Consider the following 18,446-nt stretch of genomic DNA (forward strand, 5'->3'; position numbering starts at 1 on the left):
CTCCAAGGCAAAGAGCAGCATGCTTTGATGTTGAGTTCGTATCACGATTGTGTACATTGTAATTGCATGGCTTGCAGGGAAATAAACGAATCAGATATGTCTGAGAGCCATGAGCCATGATGTCAGCATTGTTCAGCCACCAAATGACATCGCACGTGTCGTTTGTGACGGGCCTGATGTTCCTCTTGGAGATCGCTCAATCTTGATGATGCGTAGTGCGTATCTAGTGCTCAGAATATCTGGCGAACCGAGATGGGAAAGCGGAACGTAATGCCGTGTCTGTATTATGGATGGATATACGGTTTAACGTTTGCCGATGTGATTGTTATGTCGATCCACTGCAACCATGTGGTTCCGTACGAGAGTTTGATTAACTCGGAGGAATATCCTCTACTTGAACAGCCCCTCAGCACGATGCACCCATGGGGCAGCGTACTTGGATTATAACGGGGCCATTCCATTTGAGCGATCTTTTACCCCAGAGAGGCTGGACATGCGCCAGGCTGACGATACCACGACACACCTGGGAGCTACGAATGTGGTAACAGCTTCGTTGACAAGGCAAGTTACAACTTGCACCCTGAAGCTCAATTCGATTTCGTCTGACACACATTCGTGTGTAGGCACCAGTGTGAACTAGCTCTTGAGGTTCAACTCTTTTGTCCATATTAAGCGATGAGGCTGCAATGTGATTGGTGTGGCTGTGAAATGCCGAGTCAAGGTATGTAGGTTCCTTTCGCTCCCGTCGGGACCGAGAGAGAAAGAAGTGAGCGGCGAGCCCAACGGTGTGGAGAGGGAGGTCACACTAACTTCACACCAGTGTGCGCCTCCTGTCAAGAGCCGTTGCCCGGAGGCTGCGCTCACCCCTTGAACCCTAGCGCCCACGTTACGTTGGTCCGAACACCCTGGTAACCGCTTGGCATCCCTGGTTAGCGGCAGTTACCCTTGGATGAGAGTTGTAGTGTAAGTCAAGTTGTAGTGTCTATGATGCCCGACACTGACTTGATAATACTGTGACGGGCGCAAGAATTGTATCAGGCAATACGTGCATTCTGTGATGATGCTGTCCAAGGATGTAAGATGGTAATCTTCTTCGTGTCCTTGTTGTATGGTAAAGCCACCGTACTTTCAATGCAGCCTTGACATGAGGGGCACTTGGGGGCCTAAACCCCTCATACGCCCTCGCGCAGCACAGCAGCGATATCTCAGGAGAGTCAAGACTCAATGTCTTATGTCTTTGGGGGTGTGGCGCTGATGACGAAGACCAACTGTCAACATGTGTAGTGAGGCGCTCCCTAGCGGGGATAAAATCTCTGTGAACCGAAATATCTGGTTTTAATATTGTTGATCTTTTCCATAGTGTCCATGCTACCTGGAGCTGAAACCATCTGTACAGACTGGGCGTCAACGTTGCAGCATTGTTGGCGACAAACGAGGTGCCAAGCAAGGTAAGAGGAGAGCAATGCGGTCTTCTGGGGACTCGGCCGAGCGACAAACAAAGTGCGAGGAAAGGTTAAGAGAAAAGGGCACCGGCCAGTGTTTTTGCGGGTAGAGGCCGGAGATGAAGCTGAATTAGGCAGTCGAAAAAGATACCCTGCTTGGGTCCCATGTACGATCCGCGACACGGTAGTGGATCCGGGGTAGAAGCCTCTGCAGAATGAGGAGAGATTGATTTTTTGATGAGTGATCATTGATCTGACAGCTCGTTCTGGTAGGGCAGGGTGTCGTCGGTAGCCGAGACGGTACGTACTAGACACGCTTTTCTTCGCACAGACAGATTACCGAGGTCCTATCATGTCCTGTGCTTTAATTGAACCCATGCTCTGGCGGCCGACGCCAGCGGGCGCCAGGAAGTGTTCCCTTGTTTGCATTGGAGCACTCCTTTTGACAAGCGGCATATGCTATGGGTTGACGGTGACCTGCTGTAGAGTAGAGCCTAGCGATTTCCAGTCCATCTGGTATGAGTGCAGAATCAAGATGATTCAATCGCATGCCTGGTAATTGTTCGATTTAGTGCGTGTCCTGTCCAACGAGCTTTGTCTAGGTATCTGTGCGTACCGCCTCGATATCTGAGCCGTGTTTCTGCTGGTTCGTTGCAGCAAGCGACGTCGCGTCGAATCCACCTCGGCGTAAGCAACCTACCAGCTGGACAGTACCTGGTCGACATATGGATCCGTATGAAGCGATACAACTCTGACCATGGCCCGAATATATTCGGCGCAACGTAGAAAATTATGTACTCATGTCGTCGGAACTTTAATAGAAAGCTTCACGATGCACCCCTGCATCAACTTTTTCCGATAGCTTTGTGGCACGTGCTACCCGAGTCTTTGGCAGGTGCAGAAACTCGTCGGTAGTGGAAGTGGAAGTCAATTTGGAAGTCACCTTACCGACTGAGAAGATCCATCCCAGCAGAACAGGTGCATGGTTGGCCGTGATTGGTAGTAGTGCCTTCCTCAAAGGGTAACTGGCAATTATCTCGACCTAACCCGAGTGAAATGCACCTGCACTTGCACTTGCACTTGTACCTGGGTTCTCGATGACATGTGTTGGTGGCTTACGCTTTGTCCCAAACATGAAACAACGAAATTTAAATCGTCATCGAACGACCGTCATGCCCAACTCGTTGTTTTGCCAATTTCCAAGGCAGACAGATAGACAGACAGATTCTGGATACGCGGACTTTACGGACTTGAGCTCGCGAGCTTCCCAATTTGATACTTTTATTTCCGCCAAAGGGTGTTATCGGAGTGGAGCAAACCATTCTCTCGGGTTTGCTTCATCATGGCTTACACATTCGAATTTCCCCTATCTGTTTACTTGTCGTTCATTCGTTTCGCCGAACATAACGGTGCGGCATGCGTTCGGGCCCTCCTGCTAAGTTAGCTACCACACTTAACTAGGTAGGTAGTCAGTCACGGCAAGGCTATCGGTAATACCAAGCTGCTGCTGACAATTACCGGAATGGACAGCCACGCTGTCTGACGCTATTGAGCACGCCCACAACGCCCCAGGACGCCTACATATATCCGAGCCTACCCCACTGTTGGAATGACGGCGAAACGATGAGGCGCCCAGTACGGACTAGCGTCGAAAGATCGTACGACTGCCGTGACATGCCACACCTCCTTTAGACCATGTGCCGCACGCGGCCAAGACGTCATGTCCATGGATCCGGGGACCTGCAACCTAGGGTCATGGTCGGCACTGCGCGAAAAGCAAATCTCCCCAGGAAGCTGTCGATAGAACCACGGGTGCCGCAAGGACGGCTCTGTAAATCTGGTGCAAAGTCTATTTGTCCCGCCCTGGAGATCGACATGAGCTTTGGCAGCTGACCGAGGATCAAAATCATTTATCAGGGGGTGAGCGCATAATATCCAACAATTAAGCAAATAGGTAATAGTGCCTCGATGCTTTTTAGAGTTGGATATTCTTATGATGAATGGGACTATGTAAGAACAATTGCATACGGAGTACTATCGCTACCAACGGTCTTACCATGAGAAGATCCTCATGCCATCAAATCAGCACCTCGGTTGCTCCAGCTCACCGTTTTATAACCAGGAAGTGCTATGCAGCCTGCCAAATTTGGCATCATCAGAACCCGCGCGAGCACTCCCCCGTGTTATAGGCCTTGGCATTTCACCTGATTGCCAGCAAAATCTCAGGTTGGGTCTCTTAATTGGGTATGCCGAGCGCCTTATCCACTGCAGCGCTCCTCGGACATGAGTCCATCACAGAGTCTAAGAGCCAATTCCCTACCTCTCTAGCCTCTCAAGCCACTGGGCTGGCAAGCTTAATTTCCTGCTGCCACCCTGGCGCTCGCAATATATACTAAAAGCGGTTCAGATATCATTCTTGCGCTGCTTGGATTACGAAATGATGCAGATATGAACCGTTTAACAACGGATACTGGCTGACAGTCAGCCTTCCCGCCTACCCGAGTATACGAGCCGGATCATGAGCTCGTCGCTCCGAAGGTGTGACATTTTTGTACCTGAAAGGCTGAATTGCCAACTACCTTATCCACGCTTGCCACACACATTTCTGACGACGACAGTACAAGCTGGGCCAAAAGTTTCGGATTGTCCACAGTCCACCAGCATTGCTCGACGATCGGGCATTGAGAATATTTTATCGCTCCTGTTAGATCATTGTCACCAGTCCAGCTTCGCAATAATTTATAGTGCATTTGCGAGGTTGAATGTTCGCTCATCTTCTAGCGTCTTACCCCAAGCTGCAGGTGGTACAGATCCATTAGTCCAGACGAAGCTGCTAAACGACGCCGCAATTGGGTCAACAGTGGGATCATAAAAGTACGGCGGACTGAGCTTCAGGGGTCAATATATGCCCTTATTTCTTCCTGACTCGACTACTCCGTACTGTCACCGGCGTGATTCCGAGCACAAGCAGAGGTCAATGCGATTCATTTTACTGTGACAGTATTCGCACAGCTATGGTCACGATAGACAACAATCACCTCGATGGGCATGATGCACTTGTTCCGCCCCCTTCTCAATTATTGTAGAGAAATTGATTACTACCTAGAGCATTTTTATGGAGCGAGAAGTACTCAACTATATTGGCTGAGTTGAAGTAGCCTGTTGCTTATTTTTATGCTTTCCAGCGGGGTCTTCAGAAACCCGGCGATTCCTCTGTTCGTTCACGGCACTCTGCCTACATACCCGTGCCCTGCCGGTACATGCATGGCATATGAGAGGGCTGTGAGGAGTTGGTTTACAGAAGGGCTTACGGATACAGGAGCCAAGTATTTCTGTGTGACATGCTTCCACCAACAGCGCCACAACACTCAGTGAGCAAAGTCTTTACCCAACGCCACGCGGGAGTTTCTGACAGAGTGCCAAGGCCAAACGGTACGGTCCTTCACTGTTTTGCGTTGCACGACATGGAGTTGGAAAAAGAGTTCGACATAAACTTTATCTACTTTAAAAAAGTGTTTCCAGCGTTTAAGCGCGGCTACTGGCGGCCGCCCGTACCAGGATATCTTTCTGGAAGAGCTGAAGTTCTAGACGGGCTCACAGGAACTCTCCTAGCAGACCCTGGTTCGCTTAGTCTCTCTCCTGGCTACCAAGGGAGGAAGGTGTTGAGGCATTGTTAGCCTGGGTATTTGAACAAATTTGCGGTGGTACTGTATCGTTTCGACGCATATTATTACTCAACTGCTTATCCTGGGTTTTACTTCCCGTTTCCTAATCTGAATCAGGGATCTTGCTGACGCAAGGCGTCACCCCTTGGCGGGTTCCCTGACTCTTGTTGAGAGCCCTCTGGCTGAAATACACCCCGTTCTTGAAGATTGGCTTGTGTCGCGCGCGGCATGATGGAGCTCATCCACTATCACCCACAACCCGCTGGCCGCTGGTCGCTTGCCGTAACACCAGCGTCTGGTAATCTGGGCCTTGGGAATTCATCAGCCGTCAGTTATCCGTCTATCAGCCACACACTCCCAGAAATCGGCGTGGCACGCCCATCCGGCCCCGTCCCCCGGTGCCCGGCAACCCATGCCTCTATCCTTGCAGACAGGATCATCGTCAAGCACTGGACTGCTTAGGGGTGTGCGAGAGCCGTTGGGTTGGCTTGCACGCCATGTCATGTACATATGTACTGTACCCACAATGCCGTTGGCGTCGATGGCCAGCAGCCTGGGATCGCTCGACATCTGCGCTAGTATCCGCAAGTCATCCAGCCTGGGACCCATCATGTCCCATGCAAATAAGGCCACAGATATTCACCGTACACGTGTGGGCAACGGCACACCTCTAACGAGGCGCTCCGGGACTCGCATTTCGCGTGGCGGGATTGGGGGACTGGGATTGAGAGACTTGGGACAGGGATGGATACCTCCGTTGGACGTTCTTTGATCCGTCTTGTCGCAAATCTAAGGAGCCAAGGCCACACCCAGCAAAAGTGTCCACGCCCACGCCTCTACCACGCGGAGGCGCTTCGGTCGTTAACCAAGCGGTTGGCAGTCATCGCCAACCAGCCAATGCTGAAAGTTGGCAACTCTCTCGATTATATCACTTTTCAAACGTCTTGGTTTTTCATCGGATGGAGGCTTCTCTTTCCCTCTCTCTGCACGTTTGTGACTTCTAACCACGTATACTTGGCGAGGATCGGCCGACAACCTCTGACAGACTTCTCCTAGTCTTAAACCATCACGCCCAACCCGACAGTTTGGATCGTGTTAGGATTGGTACATCCCCTCCTTTCCCTTCCTAGACCAGCTTGTTCCTGGTCTTGGGCTATCCGTATTAGGGTACCACCGCGTCTTTTACGGTGGCCTGTCTTAGCAACGCTGACCCCAAAAAGAGCCGCGCCGCTGGTGTAATAATTGTATCCGATCCGAGGGGGATAGATAATTGCTGACCTCCCCCCACCAATTATTCGGTGCCGGTTTACATTATTCGACCTTGAAGCTCTTTACAGCAGTGTTCTCCAGCCTCAAATGCTCTTTTGCTGCCACTCGAGCCATATCGAGTAGTCCTCTCAATGGGTGTCTTACCTAGCATAGATTCTCGTCCTCGTTTGGTTTTCCCAAATACTCCTCCAGAGTCGACAAGCCCTGGCGCATCGACCTATTCTACTAACTCATCTGCGGACCGACCTTGGATCTCGCCAGCTCCTACATCGCCATCCATGAACAACTATGACAAGTCTCTGACAACAGAAATGCCTGCAGATCAGAAGATGAATGGTGAACAGTCAAGGCCAGAGTCGACCACGCAAGCTGCACCTCGACAACAACTTCCTTCCTTGAGTAGTATCTTCGGACCTCCACCACCAGCTGGCCGACCAGCACGATCACCCCTTTCAGAGCACAACAACTCTTATTCTACTACATCTCCCCTGGATCGCACTCGTGCGCCATCTGGTGATAGACATCATTCAACATCATACTTCCCTCCCACGTTGTCACCCTCATTATCACAACCACGCACCTACGACAACAAGTTCGACGCGGACCGACACCCAACCCATGGCCTCCCACGGTCTTACTCTGGTTCAGCTTCTCCTAGATTCCGTAACGGCGAACATGCCCGCCAGGAGTCGGTTACCGAAGGGCAATCTGGCCGATGGTCTGCGCATCAGGAAAGTCGATCTGAGTACTCTCTGGGATCTCGAGATGGTTCATTTCGACCACCACAGGACCAGTTTCGGCTTCACTTTCCAAGTCCTAAGGAACGTGTGATTCCCACTTATAACGATCAAGGATCTTCACAAGGAGCTCCAATCCCCCCACCAACACCAAGCACCACGGCGACTGATGGTGTTACTTCAAAGGATGGACTGGGCCCCAAGATCTGGACTGGAACACATTTCTTACCTAGATTTGTCAGGGCCACTGAAGTGCCAGGCGAGGGAATGTGCTACTTCTACGACGATGGCAGTCACTGCAAGACCGTAATTGATGGTGAGGCAGTAAACGCTCACTGGGGTGTAACCAAGGCTGGGAAACCCAGGAAACGACTCGCGATTGCATGTGTGACATGCCGTGAGAAGAAAATAAAATGTGATCCTGACTATCCTCGATGCGTTCAGTGCGAGAAGTTTGGTCGCGTATGCAAGTTCAAGAATGCGTAAGTTCTGTTTCGATCAATCATTCCAAGTCAGATTTGTTAACATTCTCTAGGCCTCGAGGAGGGCATAACACATCACCATCGACACCACCGGCTGAGCTTGACGATGTCAGGACACTGAATGGGCCAACCATACCCAATGAGAGTGAGAACAGTTCGCCGGTGTCGCCACGAACTACTCTCCGTCCCCAGTCGCCAGAGTCAGGCTCACACAAGAGGCTTCGATCGGGTTATGATAGTTACGTTTCGATGAGTGAGCCAGTGCATGCACTACCGCCTGTTGAGGCTCCCAGACCTCACATCCCCATTCAACCTCCCGCAATTGAGCTCCCTCGAATTTCCGAAGACGTGCTCAGCCAAGCCTGGCGAACTGACCCCTCCCTTTCCGACCCCCAGTCTATTCGTTCGGTGATCTCTCACTTTTTCGTCCACCTCGACAGCACCATGATCGTGCGATTCATCCCCGAGAACGTCTTCAAGGCATGGGTTGTAAATCCAGGGCACCGCAAGACGCCAGAGGACTTGATGATCCTGTACAGCATTCTCGCTGTCGGTGTTGCCCTTTCTGGCGGACCGAAATCCATCGCTTTTGAGTACGCATCTGTTGCGCACTATGCTCAGAAATTCACCACAGCCAACTGTATTCAGTTGGTTCAGACTAGAGTTTTACTGGCACTCTACTATATTTCAATTTCCCGCTCATCTGAAGCTAGTGAGATGATCTCAGCAGCGGTGGCTTCAGCAGCTTGCCTTCAGCTGAACGTCGAGATCGAAGAGTCAAAGGAAGCGGGCCTCGTCACATTTCCGTTCGGAATGAACAAGGCTGGGTATTGTGAAGCCAGGAGAAGGACTTTCTGGTCTCTTTACATGCTAGAGCGCCTTGACGGTCGCTTTCCTGATCATTTAGCCATGATTAACGCCGAAGATATCTATATACGCCTACCCGCCGACGGCCAGAGCTTCGAGCGTGAGATGGATGGATTCGCTCCTGTTTTCAACCCTTACGTCTCCAGCGTTGCTACCGCGCAAGACCGTGAGCTTGGCATTTCAGCGTACCTAGTCCAGATGGTACACATCTGGTCTAACGACGTATGCCGGATTTATAGAATGGCTCGACGAGCGAATGTGATGGAAACGGACCTGGAGCCATCCCAACGAATCCTGAAGCGCATTCAAGAGTGGCGCAACGCCTTGCCTTCCCGGTTGGCTTTCACCACTTCGAATCTTGAGTCTGCAGCGCTGGCAGGAGAGTTGGGACCTTTCTTGACCATGCACCTTCTTTACAACCATGCCATGATCAAGCTCAGTCGCCATACGCTCGCAGCAGGACACCTTTCGCCTCAGGTCACATCTCACAATATACAGACATGCTATGAACATGCAACACAAGTATTAGATATGGCCAAGGCACTTGTACGACTTCATCGTGGAGGCCAGACAGTTCTCAGTGGGCCGGCACCAGTTCTAGCCATGGTTTTGACCGAAGCTGTTGATGTTTTCACAGCAAGTGGCCGTCTTTCCCACCTAAGCGACATCATTGAGAATGTGCACATGGTTCAGGGGGTGGTTCAGGCCATGTTTGCTATTTGGGACAATGTGCGGAACGCGCAAGAGGCGATTGATGGACGCCTCGCAATGCTGCATCGCATTCGAGAGCGAGGCAGCCAACCGGTCAGTCCTATGGAAGGCTACAGAGTCTTTTACAGCTCCGAAGGACGTGAAGAAGAGAAGATCCTTCGTTGGCAAATCAACAACCCAATGGAGAAGCTGTATCCTCGGGATATGGATACCATTTACTATCTACAATGATTTGAGCAAGCGGATTGCATGAAATATCTGGCACTGGCCACACGACGCTGATTTCTACCGTTTTTGTATCATTTGCATCTTCCTGCATTCACGACACTGCAGGCATGGTGGTGGGCATCAGAATTGGGGGATATGGCGTTATATACATAGCATACGATGACAGCCAGTCGATTGATTGCCCTGTTGCTTGTTTGTTCCCGGATAGAGGGACTTGTACTGTTTTCTATATTATTCCCCATTGTATGATATATCTTACTACGCACATAAAGGAAGGAGTTCTGGCGTCTTACCCTCTGAGATTGATCTCGAGTGAGCTGAGCGTTTCTGAGCCAGGCAGGCACCAAGATGACTAGGCATCTGGTCCACACCAAGTCTGTTGAAATATAATTGACGTCCAGCGCTTTGTTGGACTTTGAAGACAAGACGAGATGACTTTCGGAGCAAATACTGTTTGCAGTGAGTGACCAGACCAACCTGAATCACCTCGGGTGGTTGTTACAGGCTGAGACAAGACCGTCTGGAGCGCTTTTGACAAGGGACCTGAGTAGTTTCATGGATACCACCATGTTTAGTGTGCGGCGTGATCTTCCTGTGACATGCCCTTCCGATGTTAGAGCCGGACTCTCTCAAGCCCATGTGTCGTTCCCACAGTTCACGGTCAGACGTCTCTTTTCCAAAAGGCCCGGCAACTCGTGCCTACACGAATGCCTTGCTCCTCACATCGATGGGCGGCTATTCGTCTGCGGCAACAATATGGATCACGACTGACACAACCTCATAGGCGCTGATCTCGTATCTTGGAAGGATCCTCTCTTCCTCCAGCACACACGACCGAAAATGGTACCAAATTCAGTAAGCATAGAGGCTGCCATGCTGGGAACAAGCGCTCGAAAATGCCCCACGAGGGTAGCGTGAAGCCTGTGATAAGAGGCTTGGCAGAGTATTGGTTGGCGGGATAGCGAAATATGTGGATGAGAACGGACTCGAGGGAAGGGAATCCCGGCATCGACTTTGGGGGGAGGATTCATTAGTTGGGGGCCGTTGAAGCTGCGGGTTGTGTAAGTGGTTCTTGATGGCCTCAGAGTCCAGACAGAGGTGGAACTGAAGGCGGAGGGGGGCGGGACGGGACAAGGCGGTATCGTATCCTCGGCTGAATGCCCAGCAAAGACCAGGCCGGGCCCGACATTGTAATTTCAATACTGCAGTGGGATTGAAATCTATGCCGTAAGATATTGGTCGTTGGTTGTAAACGATGGCTAACTTGATCACGACACTACATACTACGTACTGCTTGTAATACCAGCTTCCTATCTCGTCTACTGCCAAAAAGAAGCCGACATGACACGTACATACGTGTACCACAGATTTGCTTTGCCTCTCGGCATATGAGGTACTTATTGTCCCCAAATAACCTCGCATGTTCTCCATGTACATCATCATGAAATTCTGCATCTGCAAGGTGGCCTATGGTTACACTGCAGTGACCTTTTTTTCGTACTTACATATGTACAGCAGGTTAGTAGGTAACGGTCGAGGGTTGAGTGGGAGGGAGGGGAGTGTGGCTGGATATCCGTATAATTAGCCCGATTTCCCTTACAGCAACCTCCACACCTAATCATCGTGTTGCATCTAGAGAGAGATATGCAGCTAGCCTGATTAGGTAATGCACTGGAAACATGCATCTGCAGCAGAAACGTCAGAGCTTCCTCCATCTCACTCTTTACTTGACAATATCAATAATTATCAATACCTTGCAATGGGGTTTCCAGATAAGCCATCTGCTCATCTTTTGGGCGCCAATGGTCAGTTCCCCCATTTCTTTTGCTCTTGGCTTCAGGCGTGGCGTATCTATCCCATCCCATCATATCATATCATGTCATATCCCACCAACTTGTAGCAATTTCAAGGCATATGCCGCGCTGTCGCTTACACTAACACACACCGAAAGGCCCGGTCCATGCCCTTGCATACTCCGCCTCCCCAGGCACCTACATCCTCACCGGTTCTGCGGACCGATCCATCCGCCTCTACAACCCGTTTCCCAGCACATCTGGTCCCGGTGATCGTCACAGCGTTGTTCCTCAGGGTCGACTGATTCAGACTTATGCCGCTCACGGCTATGAAGTCTTGAGCCTCTCTGTCGCTGCCGACAATGAACGGTTTGTGTCGGCTGGTGGTGATCGCAGCGTGTTTCTTTGGGACGTGAGTACTGCTGTTACCACCAAGCGATTTGGTGGTAACGTTCATGGCCATACGGCTCGTATTAATTGTGTGAGCTTTGCCGGAGAAGGTGATTCTATTATCGTCAGCGCAGGCTTTGACACTACGGTGAGATTGTGGGATACCAAGAGCAACAGCTTCAAGCCTATACAGGTTCTCGACGATGCCAACGATGCCGTAACATGCCTCGTCATCCGTGGCCCTGAAGTCCTCGCAGGGAGTGTCGATGGCCGTGTACGCAGCTACGATATTCGCATGGGAAAAGTCACAACCGATGTGATAGGCGCACCCGTCACGAGTCTCAGTCTCACCCGCGACGGACGCACCATGTTGGTCGGAAGTCTCGACAACAAACTCCGTCTAATGGACCGCGACAACGGCTCCTGTCTACACGCATACACCGACCCAGGATGGAAGAACGAAGATGTCAAGCTGCAGGCGCTGCTGGGCGGCAAAGAGAAGTACGTAGTGGTTGGCGATGCCATGGCCGGTGAGCCTGCACCTAACGGTCATGGAAGGATATGGGCTTGGGATTTGTTGACGGGAAAGTTGGCGGCTAAGGTAACGGTTCCTTGGGGGCCAGAAGGGTTTGAACCAAAGAAGAAGGCCGTTGGCCGGGATGGAAAGGAGAAGGCGAGGAGTAATGTTGTGAGTTGTATGGCGTGGAGGGAGGATGGTTGGGGAGATCAGTTCTGCGTTGGTGGAACATCAGGCGTGGTGACTGTCTATGGAGCCTTGTAGACATTCCATTATACCCATTACTTTTTGAGATCAAGCGAGATGGCGTCTTTTTTTATTCTCGAGTCTCATACATCATCATCAAAGGCGTTTTCCAATTCGTACAGACAAGATATTGTCCTCATGATACTCCCTACCAGCTTGCTTGAACATTCATAGCTTCCCACCAGCGCTAAATCGTTATTCAAATTGCCTGAAATCAAACTCTGTACCCCTTTCTATGCATCAAATATTGTCAAAATATTATATGAGACAAAGCTTGTTAGCCCATACCGGCGTACTTAAACCAGTTGGGTCGACAGTCTTCTCGATGCAGCCAGGCCTCACCATCGGTGAGACGGCCAGTGACACAGCCTTTACACTTTGGTGAGTTGGGACAGTTGAAGAAGGGGATGTGTTGATATCCAATATCACGGAACCTGCCATGTTTTGTTAATCTCCTGCATGTGGGAGAAAGGTTGAGTACGAACCAATGAATCTTGCTCTGGTCTTCAAATAGACCAAGGGCAATACTGTGGACTGGAGCATCACCCCATCGTTCATAGAAGAATCCGCCCGCGCTATCGAGGTGGTTGAAGTAGTCCTCGTAAGTTTTGCTCCTCCAAAATGACATATCCGCAATCTCAAAATTACTCCAGAAATGGCACGTCGAATATCCCTGAGCCTTTCTATTTGTTGAAGGCCGACGAATATCATCGGTGACCCAAGCTACAGCGCTGTTCTCGTGGATTGCATTAGGATGCTCAGCGAGAAACTTGACTGTCTCGGGCCACAACGAAGGCAAGGTTTTGGGATCGTCATAGAGGTTGATGGTGAAGCCGTATGTCTTGTTGTTATCGTGCATGTAGCGGAAAACATCGTAGTCAACATCGCAGAAGAAGTGCACGTTAGGCTCGACACGCCAGTAGTAGCGAATGTCTTTCAGGGCTGGATGCTTGTAGAAGAGACCGCTATTCCATCGACACATTTGGTGGTATGATATTTTGCTTGCATATTGGACACCGTTCTTTTCGAGGATCTTGGCGGATTCTTGAAAGAGCTCTTCGTCGATCCAAGAGGGCATGTCCCAATGCTCCTTGGGGATGATTTCTGGTTGTAGCATCAGCATATCCTCTCCTCTTCTCTCCTCTCCTCTTCCTAGACAAGGACCTACCGTAGTTACATTTCGCCTTCGTAGCGGCTCTTGTCTTCCTCTTGAACTCTTCCGTGAAAGGCTTATCGTTGAAAAACGTCCAGGGGTAGTTAAACTTGGAGTTCCAGGTCCTTTCGAGATCCCTCATCGACATGACCATCGCATCCACCTCCTCATTCCGCACAAGCGCTAATAGCGTCGCATCGATGCGCTCCGTCTTTTTCGCATCGTGGGCATATCTCGGGCTCGTACGATGTAACACTCCTTCTGGTTCATCGGTAGCTGTTATATCAGTTAGCAGCAATTGGCGTCGATGCTCTTTGCGACTTACGATCCAACATGGGATCCCGCTCGAAATTGGAGTAGCGGTCACCGGGACCTCTTAGCGACCATGATGGAGCAAATATCTGCCATAGAAAGAAACACCAGAGAATGCACCCGCCGGCGATCAACGCCCGAACTGGCCGCGCAACCGTCATGTTGTGCTCGACAGGATATCGACAGATAAACCAGGGTGATTATAACGCCAAAAAAGAGGGGGGACGGGGCTCAAATATCCATGAGTGAGAAAAGAATGTACGACGATAGCGAAAAAAGGATGTAGCTTATGACTCTAGAGAAAACTGTCTCTGAATTGGTAGAATCGTTTCACGCTCAAAGTACGTGAAAGGGGTTTCGAATAATTGAAGCTGATGTCACCATGGCTAAGCCAATCAGCGCTGATAAGAGCTATCATTGTAGCGGAGCTTGGACCCTGTTGACGCGATTGACGCGCCAGCAACCACTGAACCCCCCGCTAATTAATTTGTTACCAGTCATGATACAACACCCATTCAACATGATAATGCGCAAGACATGAGAGACGACCATGGCATTTGCTGCAAGGCTGGGCGCTCTCACTGGAGAGCTCGTTGAGGCTGTCACTAGCTCGTCAGCCGAGGTATGACCTCTCTTCATCACATCTTTGGAATATGTATTCATGATTTCAGACGAACCCTCGATTCAAGGCCCAGCGTGACGCTGCTTTACAAAGGCTTAGGTCACATCCATATCTGCGAACGAATCAATTCGAAGTCGAACACCAGCTGGACGGTCTAGAAGAAAGATTCCGCGTCAATGGCCGAGAAGCGCTTGCTGATGCGCTTGTCGAGCGCCGGGAGCAGCTCCGACAAATACACTCGAATTTCCACCCCGAAGTTCTATACCTGATACTAGAACTCTCAGATCAACCCACATATTACTCAAAACTGAGTGACCTAGATGCGCTGAAAACGGGTCCATGCGATTCAAAGCTCGAACTACGCTGGGAGGATATTGCCAAAGAAGATGGATGGGAAGACGACCCTGCGATATGGAAGACGATAAAATACACCGACAGTTCAGATGATGAGCTCTACGAAGATGACTACAAGAGTGAGTCAGAAGCCAGTACTGACCCATCTGAAGTCCCTCTTGGACGAACAGCCGAAGATCTGATCATCAGCCCCGAGGATATGACGAAACTGCACGAGATTCGAGGAGCGCAAGGATGGCGGACAGAAAAGCCCACAGACGCATCTGGCCATGCTCGAAAAGTCCCTGTAACGGAATTCCAGATCGTCAGAGAGGTTTTGTTCATGCTGCAAGGACTCGATACGACACTCTTTGGACCCAATGGCACTGTCAACCCAGCATTCCAGATGGGCCATCTGAAATGGGATACTCACAAAGCCCTTCTGAGCTACTTCTCCGAAGCAGGACGGCAATTGGGCATTCTGCGAGATTTCGTCAGCAAGCCACAACGAGCATCGCATATTCAGGTTCTCCAGGATACTGTGGCCAAGCGACTCGATGATTTGGATAGAAAGTCATTAGGTATAGAGTCACGCCTTGTTGCGCCTGAGAATAATGTGGTTGTCAGCTTATTGTCGATCAAGGGAGAGTTGGCAACATCGCTTGAACCATTGTATTCTCTTTCCAATATCATCGCTCAGATACAGAATGTGCCCAATCAAGGCACCTTTCGGTATCTTGAGCTTCTCTTTGACGATGCAAGCATGGCGCAACTATCCGGAAAGCTAGACATTTACGAGTTTCTGGCACGCATCTTTGTCGAGTGCTTCAATGTTTACCTACGCCCTATTCGGCTCTGGATGGAAGAGGGCAAACTTATTCCCGGCGACAAGATCTTTTTCGTATCACAGGTACCGAGCCAAGTATCACCTAGCAAGATCTGGCGCGAACAATTCAGGCTGCGTAGGACGGCTGATGGGAAATTGCATGCCCCTAACTTCCTCCAGCCAGCAGCTGCCAAGATCTTCAATGCTGGCAAAAACATCGTCATCTTGAAGCGGTTGGGCCGCTGGATCTCCTCAGGCTCGGAATGGACGATCCAGGAGCCTCCACTACACTATGATACGCTTTGTCCTAAAGGACTTGAGCTTGCGCCGTTTTCAGAGCTTTTCGACGCCGCTTTTGATGCATGGATCCAGACCAAATACAACACATCCTCTACCACGTTGAGGAACACGCTGTTTGAAGAGTGCGGACTCTGGTCTGCTCTCGAAGCTATGGAGCGGCTGTATTTCATGTCTGATGGTGCCGCAACAGAAGCGTGGACTAGCAGCCTCTTCGGAAAACTAGATGCGCTGGATCCTAACTGGAACAACCGCTATAGCCTGACGAGTGTAGCACAAGAGGCATTCACAACTCTTGTCGACATGACGAGAATATCCATATATATCAGTCCCACGGGGTTGAAGGTGCCACTCCTCAAGGCTCGCGACTCCGTCAAGTCAGTTCTCCCGAGTACAAAAGTCAACTATCGGGTGGCATGGCCGATTCGCATGATTCTGTGTGAAGACAGCAACACCCAGTATGATGCTATATTTACTCTTCTTTTGCAATTGAGGAGAGCCTTATATGTTCTACATAAGCGCAAAATCCTCGAGAATTACTGGATCGATCATGATAGCTGGGACGAACGCGCTCTTTATTATTCACTACGGAATAATCTCCTGTGGTTCTGCACTACTCTGCAGACTTATCTTGCGACGCTGGTCTTGGCGCCTAACTGCGCTAAGATGAAGCAGGACATGCAAGACGCTCACGATGTCGATGCCATGATGAGAGCTCATGCTGCATTCCTGAAACAGGTTGTTGACGAGGCATGCCTTGGGAGCAGATTGACACCGATCAGAGAATGCTTTCTCGATATGCTCGACCTGGCCATCAGACTAGAGCAAGCACAAACTGTCAACATGACAAAAGAGACAGAGCGGATGCAGCAGTTTTCTCGACTCTCGACCAGAAACCTTTCGCCTACGCCTGGAACACCTGGATTGAAGTCCAAGTACGTCGATAGTAGTGATGAAGAGGACGATGCGGAGAGGGATGAATCGAAGACCTTGAAGATGGGCAAGCCGTTTATGACTGTGCTTAAGGAGATCAAATCTGATTATGATAGACACTTGCGGTTTGTTTGTGGCGGCCTGCGCAGTGTTGCCAGAGCTACAAGTGATGCGCAGTCTGCAAAATGGGATATACTAGCTGAGATGTTACAAACAGGCTGCCGAGACGAAAGGCCAGGCTACTCTTGAGCCATGATGTTGAGATTGGATATGAATATAATGATACCCCCTTGTGAACAACCTATTCTTTTTGAACCCCTTGTGAAATGAACTACCATTCATTCTTGAGCTTATCCGCAAAGAACTGCATCAAAGGCAATACCTCATCTCTATTCATTGGCATGCTCACCTCACGTCTCTTCCACTGCACGACCGTGACATCGTCAAACTCTCGCTTCACAGCATCGACAGCGTCTTCGTCAAGTTGGCATACCAACACGCTTGTGCTGCTCTTGTTGCGATTTGTGACGGTAGACACCATAGATTGCGGCAAGGGTCCGCCAAGAGATACAGCACCCTTGAACTTCTTGTTACCTGGCGAAGTGCTCTCACCCTCGGAAACATCAGTGACCCGAGGAGTCTTGTTCAAAGAGGCTGCAAGACCAAGAGCGAGTGAACCACCCTGCCCAAACCCAAAGAAGATAATATCTCTCATCTCCCACCCGCACTTCTCAATAAGAAGTTCCCCGATCAACTTTTCCATGATCAAGTTTCTAGCCTTTTCAAAACCAGAATCATCCGCAATGTCTCCCGTGCTGGGATCAACAGTGAGATCGTCACCCCAATGATAACCCGGTCTATCACCGCCGAGAAGCGCAGCTGGCAGGACAGATGTACCGCGCACTGAAATAGCGAGAACGCCGGGGAGATTGAGGTTCTTGGCGAAAGAGGCGAAAGGGACATCGTGGTCGCCTAGACCGTGGAAGAGAATGAGGAATGTGGTGGTTGATTCTGGTGGTGAGGGGAAGTGAAGAGTGTGAGGGAGGGTGCTTGACAGAGGGGAGAAGTCATCTTGGGTGGGGATTCGAGGAGGCATTTCTGTCGTGATGTTGTGAGTTGAAGTATAATGAAGTTGGTGGTTGTGATGTTGAAGTTGCACGAATGAATAATGTAGCCTCAGGGAGCAAGAAAAGACCAGACCTTGACATAAGATGGACGTCAAAATAGATATCCTAAACTCATACTCAATTTAGGCTCAATTTATGCTAACTTACCTAAGTCTTTTTATCAGTTAGGGTCAGGGAGGTCCTGAGTTTTCTTTCCTCCCCTAGCGTAGGTACGCAGGCGGATGAAAACCCTCAGGCCTTGGATCAGGTGTCAAAAACAAGCAATCAAAATCTCTATTAAGATCATGGTAGAATTGCCAAGGTTTCAGCTGTACTTACCTAAGCCTTTTTGTCACTCAGTGTCAATGGATGTTTCATCTACTTGCAACATCTCTCTCTCCACCCCCACCCCCACAGTTGACGACATGCTATAGTACAACAAACACGAGTACAAACAGACAAGTCAAGAATTACGAATACAAGCAAATAAAATAACAGAAGCTTCCGCCATGGTATG

The 18,446-nt window shown here is 50.1% G+C and overlaps 5 protein-coding genes; 3 read left to right on the forward strand and 2 right to left on the reverse strand.

Moving 5' to 3' along the window:
• Positions 1-6,507: 6,507 nt before the first annotated feature.
• Positions 6,508-9,404, forward strand: FFUJ_02554 (related to nitrate assimilation regulatory protein nirA; the record flags this gene model as incomplete). XM_023574299.1 has 2 exons in its annotated part: positions 6,508-7,595; positions 7,649-9,404. The coding sequence occupies 2 exons, from the start codon at positions 6,508-6,510 to the stop codon at positions 9,402-9,404; spliced, it is 2,844 nt and encodes a 947-aa protein (XP_023427679.1).
• A 1,756-nt stretch (positions 9,405-11,160) lies between these two features.
• On the forward strand, positions 11,161-12,365 carry FFUJ_02555 (beta-transducin-like protein; the record flags this gene model as incomplete). XM_023574300.1 has 2 exons in its annotated part: positions 11,161-11,206; positions 11,353-12,365. 2 exons carry the CDS (start codon positions 11,161-11,163, stop codon positions 12,363-12,365), a joined length of 1,059 nt encoding a protein of 352 aa, XP_023427680.1.
• A 259-nt stretch (positions 12,366-12,624) lies between these two features.
• Positions 12,625-13,973, reverse strand: FFUJ_02556 (probable alpha-1,2-mannosyltransferase; the record flags this gene model as incomplete). XM_023574301.1 has 3 exons in its annotated part: positions 12,625-13,451; positions 13,516-13,776; positions 13,826-13,973. 3 exons carry the CDS (start codon positions 13,971-13,973, stop codon positions 12,625-12,627), a joined length of 1,236 nt encoding a protein of 411 aa, XP_023427681.1.
• A 389-nt stretch (positions 13,974-14,362) lies between these two features.
• Positions 14,363-17,072, forward strand: FFUJ_02557 (related to GCP3 (gamma-tubulin complex); the record flags this gene model as incomplete). XM_023574302.1 has 2 exons in its annotated part: positions 14,363-14,434; positions 14,484-17,072. 2 exons carry the CDS (start codon positions 14,363-14,365, stop codon positions 17,070-17,072), a joined length of 2,661 nt encoding a protein of 886 aa, XP_023427682.1.
• Positions 17,073-17,154: 82 nt separating this feature from the next.
• On the reverse strand, positions 17,155-17,919 carry FFUJ_02558 (uncharacterized protein; the record flags this gene model as incomplete). The annotated part of the gene is made up of 1 exon (XM_023574303.1): positions 17,155-17,919. One exon carries the CDS (start codon positions 17,917-17,919, stop codon positions 17,155-17,157), a length of 765 nt encoding a protein of 254 aa, XP_023427683.1.
• Between the last annotated feature and the right edge of the window lie 527 nt (positions 17,920-18,446).

The sequence above is a fragment of the Fusarium fujikuroi genome, chromosome FFUJ_chr03 (genome assembly GCF_900079805.1).
Source record: "Fusarium fujikuroi IMI 58289 draft genome, chromosome FFUJ_chr03".
NCBI lineage: Eukaryota > Fungi > Ascomycota > Sordariomycetes > Hypocreales > Nectriaceae > Fusarium > Fusarium fujikuroi.